This window comes from Arachis stenosperma, chromosome 1, assembly GCF_014773155.1.
Source record: "Arachis stenosperma cultivar V10309 chromosome 1, arast.V10309.gnm1.PFL2, whole genome shotgun sequence".
NCBI lineage: Eukaryota > Viridiplantae > Streptophyta > Magnoliopsida > Fabales > Fabaceae > Arachis > Arachis stenosperma.
The window spans coordinates 126,379,247-126,396,008 of record NC_080377.1 but is presented as its reverse complement, the minus strand read 5'-3'; the positions used below and the strand labels follow the sequence as shown (position 1 = coordinate 126,396,008).

The window sequence follows — 16,762 nt, the reverse complement described above, 5'->3', positions numbered from 1 at the left end:
TTTATACAATAGTCAAAGGTCCTATTTATAGAAAACTAGTAGCCTAAGGTGTACAGAAATGAGTAAATGACATAAAAATCCACTTCCGGGCCCACTTGGTGAGTGCTTGGGCTGAGCAATGAAGCATTTTTTGTGCAGAGACTCTTCTTGGAGTTAAACGCCAGCTTTGGTGCCAGTTTGGGCGTTTAACTCCCATTTGGGTGCCAGTTCCGGCGTTTAACGCTGGGATTTCTTGAGGTGACTTTGAACACCGGTTTGGGCCATCAAATCTTGGGCAAAGTATGGACTATCATATATTGCTGGAAAGCCCAGGATGTCTACTTTCCAACGCCGTTGAGAGCGCGCCAATTGGGCTTCTGTAGCTCCAGAAAATCCACTTCGAGTGCAGGGAGGTCAGAATCCAACAGCATCTGCAGTCCTTTTTGGTCTCTGAATCAGATTTTTGCTCAGGTCCCTCAATTTCAGCCAGAAAATACCTGAAATCATAGAAAAATACACAAACTCATAGTGAAGTCCAGAAAAGTGAATTTTAGCTAAAAACTAATAAAAATATACTAAAAACTAACTAGATCATACCAAAAACATACTAAAAACAATGCCAAAAAGTGTACAAATTATCCGCTCATCAGAGCATCTTAGACACTTTGCAGAAACCGAGGTCAAACACATAACTCGGGATCTAAACAGCAGAGCGGATGCCCTATCCAAGTTAGCAAGTACCAAACCAGGAGGAAACAATAGAAGCCTGATTCAAGAAACCCTCCAAGAGCCCTCAGTTGCAAAAACAGAAGATAAGCAGGAGACGCTTGAGGTAGTCGGTTTAAACCTCGGATGGATGAATCCCTTAGTCAAATACCTGAAATTTGACATCCTCCCTAAAGAGGAAAAAGAAGCTAAAAAGATCCGAAGGGAAGCACAACATTATACTTTGGTGAGAAATGTCCTTTACAGAAGAGGGATATCAACACCATTACTAAAGTGCGTACCGACCTCAAGAACCACCGAGGTGTTGGAGGAGGTACATAGTGGGATCTGCGGAAACCATCTAGGAGCAAGGTCACTCGCCAGGAAAGTAATCCGAGCAGGATTCTACTGGCCGACCTTGCAGAAAGATGCCACAGACTTTGTGAAAAAGTGCCAACCATGTCAGATGCATGCAAATTTTCACGTAGCTCCACCAGAAGAGCTCATCAGTATCACTTCTCCCTGGCCCTTTGCAAAATGGGGAATGGATTTGTTAGGTCCTTTTCCCCAAGCACCAGGACAAGTCAAATACTTGATCGTGGGAATAGATTATTTCACGAAGTGGATAGAAGCAGAACCATTAGCCATTATCACCGCTCAAAGAAGTCACAGGTTCCTCTACAAAAACATCATCACAAGGTATGGAATACCTTATTCCATCACTACAGACAATGGAACCCAATTCACCGATGCCACCTTCAGAAATCTAGTAGCCAGTCTGAAAATCAAGCACCAGTTCACCTCGGTGGAACACCCACAAGCCAATGGGCAAGCCGAGGCAGCTAACAAGGTCATACTGGCAGGATTAAAGAAAAGACTACAGGAAGCAAAGGGAGCTTGGGCTGAAGAGCTCCCTCAAGTGTTATGGGCTTATAGGACAACTCCTCAATCCGCCACAGGAGAAACACCCTTCCGACTAGTCTATGGCGTGGAAGCCATGATTCCAATAGAAATCAATGAGCAAAGCCCAAGGGTAATTCTCCACGACGAGGTCGGAAATATACGAGGTCACAAAGAGGAGCTCGACTTGCTCTCCGAAGTCCGAGAAGGTGCCCAGATAAGAGAAGCTGCGCTGAAGCAAAGAATGACTACAAGGTACAACAAGAAAGTCATTCGAAGAACATTTGCCCCGGATGACTTGGTTCTAATCAGAAACGACATTGGAGTCAACAAATCAGGAGAAGGAAAGCTTGCCGCAAATTGGAAGGGACCTTACAAAGTCAATGAAGTTTTAGGAAAAGGTTATTATAAAATAATCGACCTGAACGGCACCGAGCTCCCGAGGTCGTGGCATGCTTGTAACTTAAAAAGGTACTATAGTTAAAAGCGAACTCTACTCCCTGATGTACTCTTTTCCCAACTTCATGATTTTTTCCCCAAAAGGGTTTTTTCTGGAGAAGGGTTTTTAACGAGGCATCATAGTAGAGACTAAGGGAATAGGCTATCAAAACCCTTAGTAGCAAAAGAAGGTACCTCCCCAATCAATAAAGATCTTTTTCATTCATGATATCTCTTATAATATCCTCCTTTATTTTTCTAAGTCTTTCTACGAAACGCGCCAACTTAAGCTCGACAAAACGTGAAAATCCCATGAATCGACCTAGATGGTCGTCAGGATAAAACGACGAGGTACAAGTCGGTGTAAAGAGGTTATATGAGTCGATCGTAAAAACTCGGGAACCAACCCGACTCATAAGTCGGAACGAGACCCCGAGTAGGAAAACTTGGAAACACTTCGATCCGTAGATCGGAGTATAAAACCGAGTAGAAGAAAAACGCATCGCAAAAATAACCTAAGTCATGAGAACTCGCTAAAACAAAAGTTGAGTATGAGGAATAACAAAAAGAGATAGGAAAACCTAAGAAGAAGTTTAAAGGACGACCCGAAAGTCCTTAACGAAAAACAAGCAATCCAAAAAGAAAGGTTTTCAAGAAAAAGCTAAGGGGAATTCAGGAAAATTAGAAAAGCATACACGCACAAGGTAACTTAAAACCCTTATCCAAAAAAGGGGGTACTTTGTTAAACCCTTATTCAAAAAGGGCACTCGCCAAAGTATTTTGTTAACGGCCTTAAAAGGCCAAAAGAAATTGTTCTCACAACCACCAACACAAACATATAAATAAGTTTAAAAAAGGGGGGACCCACAGGCCGGGCCCCCATATAGCCATAAAAAATAGGAGTCATTTCTTCAAAGGAGTAGAGGAATCACCACCGCCAGACTCGGGAGGAGCGCCACCAGGACCAGGAGAGGGAGCTGAAGAGGAAGTCGGATGAACGGCTGAAGAACTCGGAGCATCTCGGGAATGAGGAGGAGACTCAATAATCCTCTGCCCCCGAGTCTTCAAATCTGACTCGGAAACAACCTCGGGGACAGGAGGATCAACGATGGCGCCATCAATAACCACCTTGTCAGGATGTAGAGGAGAAAGATCCAAGTCGGGAGCGATAACTCTGACTTGCTCCAGGAAAATTCTCCAAGACTCCTCAGCGCCCTCAGCGATAGAGTCCTCCAACTCGGCGTATGCGTTCCGAGAATTCAGCAAGTCCTTCCTCACAGCCACAATATCTTGAAATAAACTGTGGTAGCTGTCTTGTGCTGTTTTCCTCAAATTTGCCTCCAAAGTACATTGAGCCCGCAGCTTACCCTCCTCCTCCTTAAGGTGATCCCTCTCCTTCTTCAACTTATCTCTCTCCTCCTTCAACTCCTTCTCATGTTTTTCATAAATAAGAAGCCTCCCCTCCAACTCCTCAACCCTCGAGGATGCCCCCAAAGAGCTGAGGGGAGTCTTCTCAAAAATGTCCAAAAGTTTGCCACAAACACCCGCCGCCCTAAAACTCTCCTCGGCCAGAGCGGTGAGGTGGTTCCGGACAGAAACATCATCCATGCTTATATAAGGATAGATGTTCTTTCGAACGAATGCAAGAGCATCCGCCTTAACCCTACCATCCAAAGAAGAGCCAGACTCCGAAGTCTTGCGCTTCTTCTTCTCTGGCTCGGAGAGAATTTGGGCAGAAGGGGGTGGTCGAGACAAACTTGAGGAAGAAATGACAATGGGTTGAGAGGGAGTGCCCACATTCCTAGGAGGAGGAGGAGGAGGAGGAGGAGAGATGACTGCTTTGGCACCCCCGGACCTAGCCCGGGACTTCGCTTTAGCCTCCTGGACCCTTTGGTAAGCCTCCTGAGCATTCTTCCTTGCCATATCTACAAGAAAAACAACCAACAGTTATAAGTCGGTAACATTCAAGTCGGTAGAAACAACTCGGAAATCAGGAATGCATGCACTACCTAATTGAGATTGAACAAAAGTCGGCGTTCCCTGGAGGATTTTTCTGGTATCCAAGTATGGGGCCCTCCCCCACGCTTCTCGGAAAAACCCCACAATGGCCGCCTCCACCTCATCCAGGTCATCTGAACCATACTTTTCACAAGGGGAGGACGGCAACCAATAAAGGGGAAAGCGAGGGGAGGAATGCTCATCCAGGAAAAAGGGGTGGTGACCCTCTACAGCTTGTACTTTGAAAAAATAGTTTTTGAAGTCATGAAAAGATTCGTCAAAAAGGGTGAAAATCCTCCGACCTTGTATGGCTCGGAAGGATACCCACTGCTGTTTGTTGTTTAGCCCACTAAAGGGCTTAGTCACATGAAAGAGAAAGAAGAAAATCCTCAAAGAGGTCGGAAAGTCCAGAGCGTGGCTAATAAACTGATAGATCTTCAAAAAACCCCAAGAATTGGGGTGAAGTTGAGTAGGGGCAACTCTACAGTGGTGCAAAACAGATATCTCGAAATCCGAGAAAGGAAGAAAAACACCCAAACGGGTGATCATACATTCATACATGAAGAAAAATGAGGGGTCGCCTCATTAACTCTCCCAAAACAGACCCGGTCTTCAGGACCCGGGATTATCAGTTTATATTTTGGCTCGTCCTCCTCCGAAGTACAGAGCCTGTGATGAGTACGAAGATGAGTGATAAACTCAGCATCGACCAACGGTTCCTCCCCAAGGACCGTAACATCAACCCACTGAGAAAGAACGTCTACGGAAGCCATTTTTTAAAAGAAAAGTGGCAGAAACCTACAAAAGGAAAAAAGAAAAAGAAAAAGAAAAATAAAAAAACACGGCCCCTAAAGAGGAGAGATACGAAGCTAGAATCTACAGGCCAACCTATCCACGCATAAAACAAAACATGCAAAAGGCATGACATGGAAGAAATAAACACTAAAGATTGCGGAAAGAAAAATGGAAGAGAGGGAAAACATTTATAAACACACTAAGGGGCATAACGGTAAAAATGAGGCAGTCATTAATGTGATTGCACCGTTACCAAAGCCCTCAATCCCCAAACGCTTCCTTAACGGACACGACGCTTGAATTGACATAACTGTCAGAAACAAAAGGTCGCGAAAATCACGTCGGTTTCAAAACCCGTGAAAGTCGGCTACGAACCCGAGTTAAATACTTGAACCCAAGCCTTAAAAGAGATCTTGGGCTCAAGTAGGGGCACTGTTCATACCCTGGCCCAATGTAAAGGCCCAGGTCCAACTAAAAGGCCTAATCCAATAGATTAAGCCTTACTAAACGCCGACCTTCACATACGAAGTCGGTGTTCATCCCGACCTGCGCTAAAGAAGTCGGACATGAGATTAGCTGGCAGATAAACACTTATGAGTGACCGCCCCTAAAATCTCTCTAACCGCTTCATAAAGCCATATCTTAACCTCCCCAAGATAATGGGGACGGTTAACACCCTAAAGATACGGCACTACTCCAACGGTGGTTATTGGTTCACCACTACAAATACTCTGACACCCCTCAGGTATCTCTAAGCCCAATACTCTCTAGACCTGCTCACACTCTTGCTAACTTAGGCATCGGAGTGTCTTTGCAGGTACCACCCCCCATTCATTCATGCGCGCAAGTCGGACGGAGCCTCCTGAAGTTGCAGACCCATCCGGAGTCCTCCTCCTTCATACACTTGGGCCACTCAACGCCATCCATCTCATTTATCTCCGGTTACCCACCGTAACATTGGCGCCGTTGCCGGGGACCCGAGAGATCATCCATTGATGGCGGACAGATCCCACGAAGAAGGCCATGCGAAAACAGATTCTGAGCAAGAGAATCTAGGCATAGGTAATAACGATGAAGACCTGGCCCTACACCAGGAAGATAACAATCAACACAGAGAGGGTACCTCCGGAGTGAAGAATCCGAAGGTAAATTCCTCAGATGGGCGTGAATCAGAAAAAGGCGGACCATCTCACGTAGCTGAATTAATGGGATTAGTCCATAGCCGCCTGGAACAATTGGAGCAAGAGCGGGAGAAACAGAAGGAAACCGAAAGGTATCTCAAAGAGGAGATGGAGCGGCGAAAAGAGTTAGAAAGAAAACTCTTACAGCTGGAATCCTCCCTCAAGAGTCACAACTCCCGTGACGAACAAGAAGACCAACTCTCGGGTGGAGAAGATCCTTTCAGCGAGGACATAATGAGGGTAAAAGTTCCGAAAAACTTTAAAAGCCCTGATATGGACCTCTACGATGGGACCACAGACCCGAAGCATCATCTAAGCAACTTCAAAAGTCGGATGTATCTAGCTGATGCCTCCGACGCTACGAGATGCAAAGCCTTCCCGACCACTTTATCGAAAGCAGCAATGAAGTGGTTCGATAGCCTCCCCCCGAGATCAATCACTAGCTTTGAAGACCTCTCAAGGAAGTTTTTGATGAGGTTCTCAATTCAAAAAGATAAAGTAAAACATGCACCGAGCCTCCTGGGAATAAAACAGGAGGTCGGAGAGTCTTTAAGAGCCTATATGGAAAGGTTCAATAAGGCATGTTTGGAGATCCAAGACCTGCCCACAGAGGCAGTCATAATGGGGCTAGTCAATGGGCTCAGAGAAGGTCCCTTCTCACAGTCCATATCTAAAAGGCACCCCGTTTCTCTAAGTGATGTACAAGAAAGGGCCGAAAAGTACATCAACATGGAAGAGAATGCGAAATTAAGAGACCTGAGTTGGCGACCTGGACCCCCTCCCTCATCCAAGGAGAGGGAAAGGGAAGTCAAGAAGAAGGAAGAACTCGGTCTCGAGAGGCCCAGGAAATATCACTCCTATACTCCTCTAAAAACTTCTATAGTGGATGTATACAGAGAGATTTGCCACACCGAAAGGCTGCCACCCCCAAGACCTATTAAAAATAAAAAAGGGGGAAGCCGCAGCAATTATTGCGAGTACCATAAAATATATGGTCACTCCACCAACGACTGTTACGACCTCAAAAATGTGATAGAAAAGCTGGCTAGAGAAGGTCGGCTTGATAGATATCTCATGGAAAGGTCGGACACCCATGGAAAAAGAAAGCGAGATGACATGGACAGAAGAGATCCACCGCCGCAGACTCCAGAGAGACATATCCATATGATCTTAGGAGGATTTGCGGGAGGGGGGCTCACTAAATCCTCTCGCAAAAGACATCTCAAAAGAGTCTATCAAATCGGGGAAGAGACACCCGACCTCCCTACTATCTCGTTCACAAAAGAAGATGGGCAAGGGATAATCCCCGGGCATGATGATCCCGTGGTGATAACTATGATCCTAGCCAATGCTCATCTCCACAGAACCCTAGTAGGCCAAGGAAGCTCGGCGGACATCCTTTTCAAGCCCGCCTTCGACAAGCTAGGGTTAGATGAAAAAGAGTTGAGAGCCTACCCCGACACCCTATATGGATTAGGGGATACGCCAATAAAACCGCTGGGATTCTTACCCCTTCACACCACTTTTGGAAAAGGGGAAAAATCAAGGACTCTGAGCATAGACTTCATAGTCATCGATGAAAGGTCAGCCTACAATGCCTTAATCGGCAGGACTACCCTTAATCGCCTTGGAGCAGTGGTATCTACTCCCCACCTTTGCATGAAATTCCCAACCCCAGGAGGAATAGCAACGGTGAAGGGAGACCAAAAATTGGCAAGAAAATGCTACAATGAAAGCCTAAACCTGAGAGGAAAGGGCAAAGAAGTCCACACCATAGAGCTCGGTGGCACAAGGGCCAGAGAAGAGCTGCGGCCCCAACCGGGAGGAAAAACCGAGGAGATACAAGTCGGAGAGGAGGAAGGAAAAAACACTTACATAGGAGCCAACCTAGGGGAAACCCTAAAACAAAGGTTAGGTGAACTCCTGAGAGCTAATTCTGACCTCTTCGCATGGAAGGCCTCCGACATGCCCGGGATTGATCCCGAGCTCATGTCCCACAAGCTCTCGGTTTACCCAGGATCCCGACCTGTACAACAAAGAAGACGCAAGCTCGGCCCGGAACGAGCCCTAATAGTGGAAGAGCAAGTACAGGCGCTCCTGGAAGCCGGCTTTATTAGAGAGGTCAAATACCCAACATGGCTAGCCAATGTAGTGCTAGTCAAAAAACAGAATGGTAAATGGAGAATGTGCGTCGACTATACCGACTTGAATAAGGCATGTCCTAAGGACCCTTATCCCTTACCAAGTATTGATGCCCTGGTAGATTCCAGCTCGGGGTACCAGTACTTATCATTCATGGACGCCTACTCGGGATATAACCAAATCCCGATGCACGAACCCGACCAGGAGAAAACATCGTTCATCACACCCAGAGCCAACTACTGCTACGTGGTCATGCCATTCGGATTAAAGAATGCGGGAGCCACATACCAAAGATTGATGAACAAAGTGTTTTCTCCCCACCTAGGGAGCTTGATGGAAGTATACGTCGATGACATGCTAGTAAAAACCAAGGAAGAAGTCGACCTCTTAGCCGACCTCTCACAAGTCTTCGACACTATAAGGTTGCATGGGATGAGGCTAAATCCTGCAAAGTGCGCCTTCGCGGTCGAGGCAGGAAAATTTCTAGGGTTCATGCTAACACAGAGGGGGATTGAGGCCAATCCCGATAAATGCAGAGCCATCCTAGAAATGAAAAGCCCGACTTGTTTGAGAGAGGTTCAACAGCTCAATGGCCGGCTTGCAGCCCTCTCCAGATTCTTGGCAGGATCGGCGCTAAAATCCCTTCCATTATTCTCTTTATTAAGGAAGGGATGCCAATTCGAATGGACTCCAGAATGCGAGGAGGCGTTCCAAGAGTTCAAAAGGTTCTTAAGCCAACCTCCTATCTTAACCCGACCAATACCGGGAAAAGACCTCGTCCTATACCTATCCGTAGCAAACAGGGCTGTCTCGTCAGCCCTGATAAGAGAAGACGAGGTCGGACAACACCCGGTCTACTTCATAAGTAAGGTCTTACAAGGCCCTAAACTAAGGTACCACAAACTAGAGAAGTTTGCCTACTCCTTAGTGATAGCCTCACGAAGGTTACGACCTTACTTTCAGGCTCATACAATAAGAGTCCGCACAAACCAACCCATGAAGCAAATCCTCCAAAAGACGGATGTTGCAGGGAGAATGGTTCAATGGGCAATAGAGCTCTCCGAGTTTGATTTGAGATATGAAACTCGGACAGCAATTAAAGCCCAATGCCTCGCCGACTTCGTAGCAGAATATGCAGGAGAACAAGAGGAAAAGCCGACTACATGGGAACTCTATGTAGACGGATCCTCCAACAAAACAGGGAGCGGCGCAGGCATAATATTGGTAGATGAAAAAGGAACCCAGATAGAGGTCTCCTTAAAATTTGAATTTCTGGCTTCAAACAATCAGGCAGAATATGAAGCCTTGATTGCTGGGCTAAAATTAGCAGAAGAAGTCGGTGCTATAAAAGTGATGATATACAGCGACTCACAGGTGGTAACCTCCCAAATAAGCGGAGAGTATCAGGCAAAGGACCCTAATATGAAGAGGTACTTGGAAAAAACCCTGGAGCATCTTAGACGCTTTGCAGAAACCGAGGTCAAACACATAACTCGGGATCTCAACAGCAGAGCGGATGCCCTATCCAAGTTAGCAAGTACCAAACCAGGAGGAAACAACAGAAGCCTGATTCAAGAAACCCTCCAAGAGCCCTCAGTTGCAAAAACAGAAGATAAGCAGGAGACGCTTGAGGTAGTCGGTTTAAACCTCGGATGGATGAATCCCTTAGTCGAATACCTGAAATTCGACATCCTCCCTAAAGAGGAAAAAGAAGCTAAAAAGATCCGAAGGGAAGCACAACATTATACTTTGGTGAGAAATGTCCTTTACAGAAGAGGGATATCAACACCATTACTAAAGTGCGTACCGACCTCAAGAACCACCGAGGTGTTGGAGGAGGTACATAGTGGGATCTGCGGAAACTATCTAGGAGCAAGGTCACTCGCCAGGAAAGTAATCCGAGCAGGATTCTACTGGCCGACCTTGCAGAAAGATGCCACAGACTTTGTGAAAAAGTGCCAACCATGTCAGATGCATGCAAATTTCCACGTAGCTCCACCAGAAGAGCTCATCAGTATCACTTCTCCCTGGCCCTTTGCAAAATGGGGAATGGATTTGTTAGGTCCTTTTCCCCAAGCACCAGGACAAGTCAAATACTTGATCGTGGGAATAGATTATTTCACGAAGTGGATAGAAGCAGAACCATTAGCCACTATCACCGCTCAAAGAAGTCGCAGGTTCCTCTACAAAAACATCATCACAAGGTATGGTATACCTTATTCCATCACTACAGACAATGGAACCCAATTCACCGATGCCACCTTCAGAAATCTAGTAGCCAGTCTGAAAATCAAGCACCAGTTCACCTCGGTGGAACACCCACAAGCCAATGGGCAAGCCGAGGCAGCTAACAAGGTCATACTGGCAGGATTAAAGAAAAGACTACAGGAAGCAAAGGGAGCTTGGGCTGAAGAGCTCCCTCAAGTGTTATGGGCTTATAGGACAACTCCTCAATCCGCCACAGGAGAAACACCCTTCCGACTAGTCTATGGCGTGGAAGCCATGATTCCAATAGAAATCAATGAGCAAAGCCCAAGGGTAATTCTCCACGACGAGGTCGGAAATATACGAGGTCACAAAGAGGAGCTCGACTTGCTCCCCGAAGTCCGAGAAGGTGCCCAGATAAGAGAAGCTGCGCTGAAGCAAAGAATGACTACAAGGTACAACAAGAAAGTCATTCGAAGAACATTTGCCCCGGATGACTTGGTTCTAATCAGAAACGACATTGGAGTCAACAAATCAGGAGAAGGAAAGCTTGCCGCAAATTGGAAGGGACCTTACAAAGTCAATGAAGTTTTAGGAAAAGGTTATTATAAAATAATCGACCTGAACGGCACCGAGCTCCCGAGGTCGTGGCATGCTTGTAACTTAAAAAGGTACTATAGTTAAAAGCGAACTCTACTCCCTGATGTACTCTTTTCCCAACTTCATGATTTTTTCCCCAAAAGGGTTTTTTCTGGAGAAGGGTTTTTAACGAGGCATCATAGTAGAGACTAAGGGAATAGGCTATCAAAACCCTTGGTAGCAAAAGAAGGTACCTCCCCAATCAATAAAGATCTTTTTCATTCATGATATCTCTTATAATATCCTCCTTTATTTTTCTAAGTCTTTCTACGAAACGCGCCGACTTAAGCTCGACAAAACGTGAAAATCCCATGAATCGACCTAGATGGTCGTCAGGATAAAACGACGAGGTATAAGTCGGTGTAAAGAGGTTATATGAGTCGATCGTAAAAACTCGGGAACCAACCCGACTCATAAGTCGGAACGAGACCCCGAGTAGGAAAACTTGGAAACACTTCGATCCGTAGATCGGAGTATAAAACCGAGTAGAAGAAAAACGCATCGCAAAAATAACCTAAGTCATGAGAACTCGCTAAAACAAAAGTTGAGTATGAGGAATAACAAAAAGAGATAGGAAAACCTAAGAAGAAGTTTAAAGGACGACCCGAAAGTCCTTAACGAAAAACAAGCAATCCAAAAAGAAAGGTTTTCAAGAAAAAGCTAAGGGGAATTCAGGAAAATTAGAAAAGCATACACGCACAAGGTAACTTAAAACCCTTATCCAAAAAAGGGGGTACTTTGTTAAACCCTTATTCAAAAGGGCACTCGCCAAAGTATTTTGTTAACGGCCTTAAAAGGCCAAAAGAAATTGTTCTCACAACCACCAACACAAACATATAAATAAGTTTAAAAAAGGGGGGACCCACAGGCCGGGCCCCCATATAGCCATAAAAAATAGGAGTCATTTCTTCAAAGGAGTAGAGGAATCACCACCGCCAGACTCGGGAGGAGCGCCACCAGGACCAGGAGAGGGAGCTGAAGAGGAAGTCGGATGAACGGCTGAAGAACTCGGAGCATCTCGGGAATGAGGAGGAGACTCAATAATCCTCTGCCCCGAGTCTTCAAATCTGACTCGGAAACAACCTCGGGGACAGGAGGATCAACGATGGCGCCATCAATAACCACCTTGTCAGGATGTAGAGGAGAAAGATCCAAGTCGGGAGCGATAACTCTGACTTGCTCCAGGAAAATTCTCCAAGACTCCTCAGCGCCCTCAGCGATAGAGTCCTCCAACTCGGCGTATGCGTTCCGAGAATTCAGCAAGTCCTTCCTCACAGCCACAATATCTTGAAATAAACTGTGGTAGCTGTCTTGTGCTGTTTTCCTCAAATTTGCCTCCAAAGTACATTGAGCCCGCAGCTTACCCTCCTCCTCCTTAAGGTGATCCCTCTCCTTCTTCAACTTATCTCTCTCCTCCTTCAACTCCTTCTCATGTTTTTCATAAATAAGAAGCCTCCCCTCCAACTCCTCAACCCTCGAGGATGCCCCCAAAGAGCTGAGGGGAGTCTTCTCAAAAATGTCCAAAAGTTTGCCACAAACACCCGCCGCCCTAAAACTCTCCTCGGCCAGAGCGGTGAGGTGGTTCCGGACAGAAACATCATCCATGCTTATATAAGGATAGATGTTCTTTCGAACGAATGCAAGAGCATCCGCCTTAACCCCACCATCCAAAGAAGAGCCAGACTCCGAAGTCTTGCGCTTCTTCTTCTCTGGCTCGGAGAGAATTTGGGCAGAAGGGGGTGGTCGAGACAAACTTGAGGAAGAAATGACAATGGGTTGAGAGGGAGTGCCCACATTCCTAGGAGGAGGAGGAGGAGGAGGAGGAGAGATGACTGCTTTGGCACCCCCGGACCTAGCCCGGGACTTCGCTTTAGCCTCCTGGACCCTTTGGTAAGCCTCCTGAGCATTCTTCCTTGCCATATCTACAAGAAAAACAACCAACAGTTATAAGTCGGTAACATTCAAGTCGGTAGAAACAACTCGGAAATCAGGAATGCATGCACTACCTAATTGAGATTGAACAAAAGTCGGCGTTCTCTGGAGGATTTTTCTGGTATCCAAGTATGGGGCCCTCCCCCACGCTTCTCGGAAAAACCCCACAATGGCCGCCTCCACCTCATCCAGGTCATCTGGACCATACTTTTCACAAGGGGAGGACGGCAACCAATAAAGGGGAAAGCGAGGGGAGGAATGCTCATCCAGGAAAAAGGGGTGGTGACCCTCTACAGCTTGTACTTTGAAAAAATAGTTTTTGAAGTCATGAAAAGATTCGTCAAAAAGGGTGAAAATCCTCCGACCTTGTATGGCTCGGAAGGATACCCACTGCTGTTTGTTGTTTAGCCCACTAAAGGGCTTAGTCACATGAAAGAGAAAGAAGAAAATCCTCAAAGAGGTCGGAAAGTCCAGAGCGTGGCTAATAAACTGATAGATCTTCAAAAAACCCCAAGAATTGGGGTGAAGTTGAGTAGGGGCAACTCTACAGTGGTGCAAAACAGATATCTCGAAATCCGAGAAAGGAAGAAAAACACCCAAACGGGTGATCATACATTCATACATGAAGAAAAAATGAGGGGTCGCCTCATTAACTCTCCCAAAACAGACCCGGTCTTCAGGACCCGGGATTATCAGTTCATATTTTGGCTCGTCCTCCTCCGAAGTACAGAGCCTGTGATGAGTACGAAGATGAGTGATAAACTCAGCATCGACCAACGGTTCCTCCCAAGGACCGTAACATCAACCCACTGAGAAAGAACGTCTACGGAAGCCATTTTTTAAAAGAAAAGTGGCAGAAACCTACAAAAGGAAAAAGAAAAAGAAAAAGAAAAATCAAAAACACGGCCCCTAAAGAGGAGAGATACGAAGCTAGAATCTACAGGCCAACCTATCCACTCACAAAACAAAACATGCAAAAGGCATGACATGGAAGAAATAAAACTAACCTTTATCCAAGAAATGAAGGTTGGAGAGAGCGGAAATCTTCGAACACAAGAATACAGCACGAGCAAGGAAAGAAGAAGTTTGAAAGATTGCAGAAACGGAAAAATGGAAGAGAGGGAAAACATTTATAAACACACTAAGGGGCATAACGGTAAAAACGAGGCAGTCATTAATGTGATTGCACCGTTACCAAAGCCCTCAATCCCCAAACGCTTCCTCAACGGACACGACGCTTGAATTGACATAACTGTCAGAAACAAAAGGTCGCGAAAATCACGTCGGTTTCAAAACCCGTGAAAGTCGGCTACGAACCCGAGTTAAATACTTGAACCCAAGCCTTAAAAGAGATCTTGGGCTCAAGTAGGGGCACTGTTCATACCCTGGCCCAATGTAAAGGCCCAGGTCCAACTAAAAGGCCTAATCCAATAGATTAAGCCTTACTAAACGCCGACCTTCACATACGAAGTCGGTGTTCATCCCGACCTGCGCTAAAGAAGTCGGACATGAGATTAGCTGGCAGATAAACACTTATGAGTGACCGCCCCTAAAATCTCTCTAACCGCTTCATAAAGCCATATCTTAACCTCCCCAAGATAATGGGGACGGTTAACACCCTAAAGATACGGCACTACTCCAACGGTGGTTATTGGTTCACCACTACAAATACTCTGACACCCCTCAGGTATCTCTAAGCCCAATACTCTCTAGACCTGCTCACACTCTTGCTAACTTAGGCATCGGAGTGTCTTTGCAGGTACCACCCCCCATTCATTCACGCGCGCAAGTCGGACGGAGCCTCCCGAAGTTGCAGACCCATCCGGAGTCCTCCTCCTTCATACACTTGGGCCACTCAACGCCATCCATCTCATTTATCTCCGGTTACCCACCGTAATATTGGCGCCGTTGCCGGGGACCCGAGAGATCATCCATTGATGGCGGACAGATCCCACGAAGAAGGCCATGCGGAAACAGATTCTGAGCAAGAGAATCTAGGCATAGGTAATAACGATGAAGACCTGGCCCTACACCAGGAAGATAACTGTTCCGAGGGTTACCTGAAACGTGTAGCTCGGTCGTCTGGAGAGGCCCGAGGTGGGTGTTCAGGGACCCGAGTTTTGATATGCGGAGTGGTTGGTGGTTGTACCTGCAATGACACTCCGATGCTTAAGTTAGCATGGGTCCAAGCAGATATGTGTAGAATGTGGAATGAATGCCATACCTGGGTGCTCCAGTGTATTTATAGTAGTTGGCCGTGATCTTCCCTGGATAAGATATTCTTATCTTATCTTATCTTTCGGGAGTTTTATCCCTATCTTTGTGGAACCGCCTTTGCTAGGCCTTTTCGGCCTTTAGGTTTGGGCTGCGTTCCTTTTGATGGGCCTTCCCTTGCTTTATTCGTCCGAGGTCCGACCTTTAGGCGTGAGCCTTAGGATGAGGTCGGACCTTTTATGAACTGACCGAGTTTGGAGGAGCCCGGTCAGGGTATGAACAGTGCCCCTGCCCGAGTTCGTCCTTTTTTGGGAGGTCGAGCTCGGGCATAGTAGTTTTTCAAATTTCAAAAATGGCCGTTCCTGCATTTATTGCATTTTACCGTTTCTCCTCGATTTCCGTTCGTGCTCTGTGAAGGCATTATTTATTTGCTCCCTTCCTTTTTCTTCGTTTATTCTGTTCCCTTCCTGTTTTTCTAAGTTTTGCCATCTCCTTTTTCGAGCACCGCTTCTTCTCTCTCTTTGTTCTTCTTCCCCGAATCTTTCCGTGTGTCTTTCCGGGGTTTCTTCTGCGCCGCCGTTTCGTTCTCCTTGCTTCGGAGCTCTTCGCCTTCGTTTTCTTTCTTCCAGGTTTGTTCCCATGTTTCTCTTTTCTTGTGATCATATGCTTCTGTTTTTTGTGTGGCTCTTGTTTGTTTCTTTTTTTCTTTATGCCTGGGTTGCCCCAAAAAGAGGCGCCGCCGTTGTTGTTTGCATATGGGGGGGGCTCTTTTTCGTTCTCTGGCATTTTTGTTTCGGGTTTTGCTGAATGGGGTTTTTTTGCTGTCTTCTTTATGTGATTTTTGCTTGCTGTTGTATTCTTCTTTGTAGGTAAGAATTTTATGTCTCGAAAGGTTCTTCAAGCGATGTCGACCAAGATTCCAAGTGGTCTTGGTTGGGTAGACCCTCTTCCTCTAAGAGTCCCTTTCCGTGGTAGATTCTGAGTATTTAGCTAGGTTCCGTAGGCACTGTAGCATATGTGAAAATAGAGAGTCTGAGAGGGATTATGAACTAGTGGCCCCGGATTCCGAGGAGAGAGTGTGCTTTCCGCCCCTAGATAGTTCCGAGAAGCTCTTCTTTTATGCTTATGATTGTTTTTTCTCTAAGCTGAGTGTCCGACTTCCTTTTACCGACCTGGAGTCTGAGGTGTTATGGTCTTGTAACCTTGCCCCTACGCAGCTCCATCCGAATTCTTGGGCGTTTTTAAAGCTGTTTCAACTTTTGTGTCAGTTTTTGGGCGTCGCTCCCTCTATTTCTCTTTTTTCCTACTTGTTTGTGTTGACGAAGCCAGGGTCGGGTGGAGGGAAGGTATCTTGGGTCTCTTTTAGGGCTAACCAGGGAAGGAAGTTTTGTACCCTGTATGATGAGTCCTTTCATGACTTTAAGAACTTTTATTTCAAGGTCCGGGCTACTGGAGACGTCCGACCTTTCTTTCTAGATGAGAGTGGGGAGCCTTCTTTTCCTCTTTGTTGGCAGGAGAATGTAGTGTCTACTAAGTATACTTTTGAGAGTCTAGATGAGGTGGAGCAGGCTTTTGTGGGTGTGGTAAGCAGTTTATGGGGTCGGGCACCTCACTTGGACACGAAGAAAATGTTG

The 16,762-nt window shown here is 46.2% G+C and overlaps 1 protein-coding gene across 1 annotated transcript in view; it reads right to left on the bottom strand.

Annotated features, from left to right (window-relative positions):
- Window positions 1-2,925: 2,925 nt before the first annotated feature.
- Window positions 2,926-16,762, bottom strand: part of LOC130934234 (uncharacterized) — a 52,246-nt gene continuing 38,409 nt past the window's right edge. The window contains exons 3-5 of the mRNA XM_057863823.1: window positions 12,737-12,904; window positions 3,685-3,947; window positions 2,926-3,150 (exon numbers count right to left, since the gene is read on the bottom strand). Of these exons, the coding sequence (XP_057719806.1) occupies window positions 2,926-3,150; window positions 3,685-3,947; window positions 12,737-12,904 (656 nt within the window). The remainder of the gene's footprint in view (window positions 3,151-3,684; window positions 3,948-12,736; window positions 12,905-16,762) is intronic.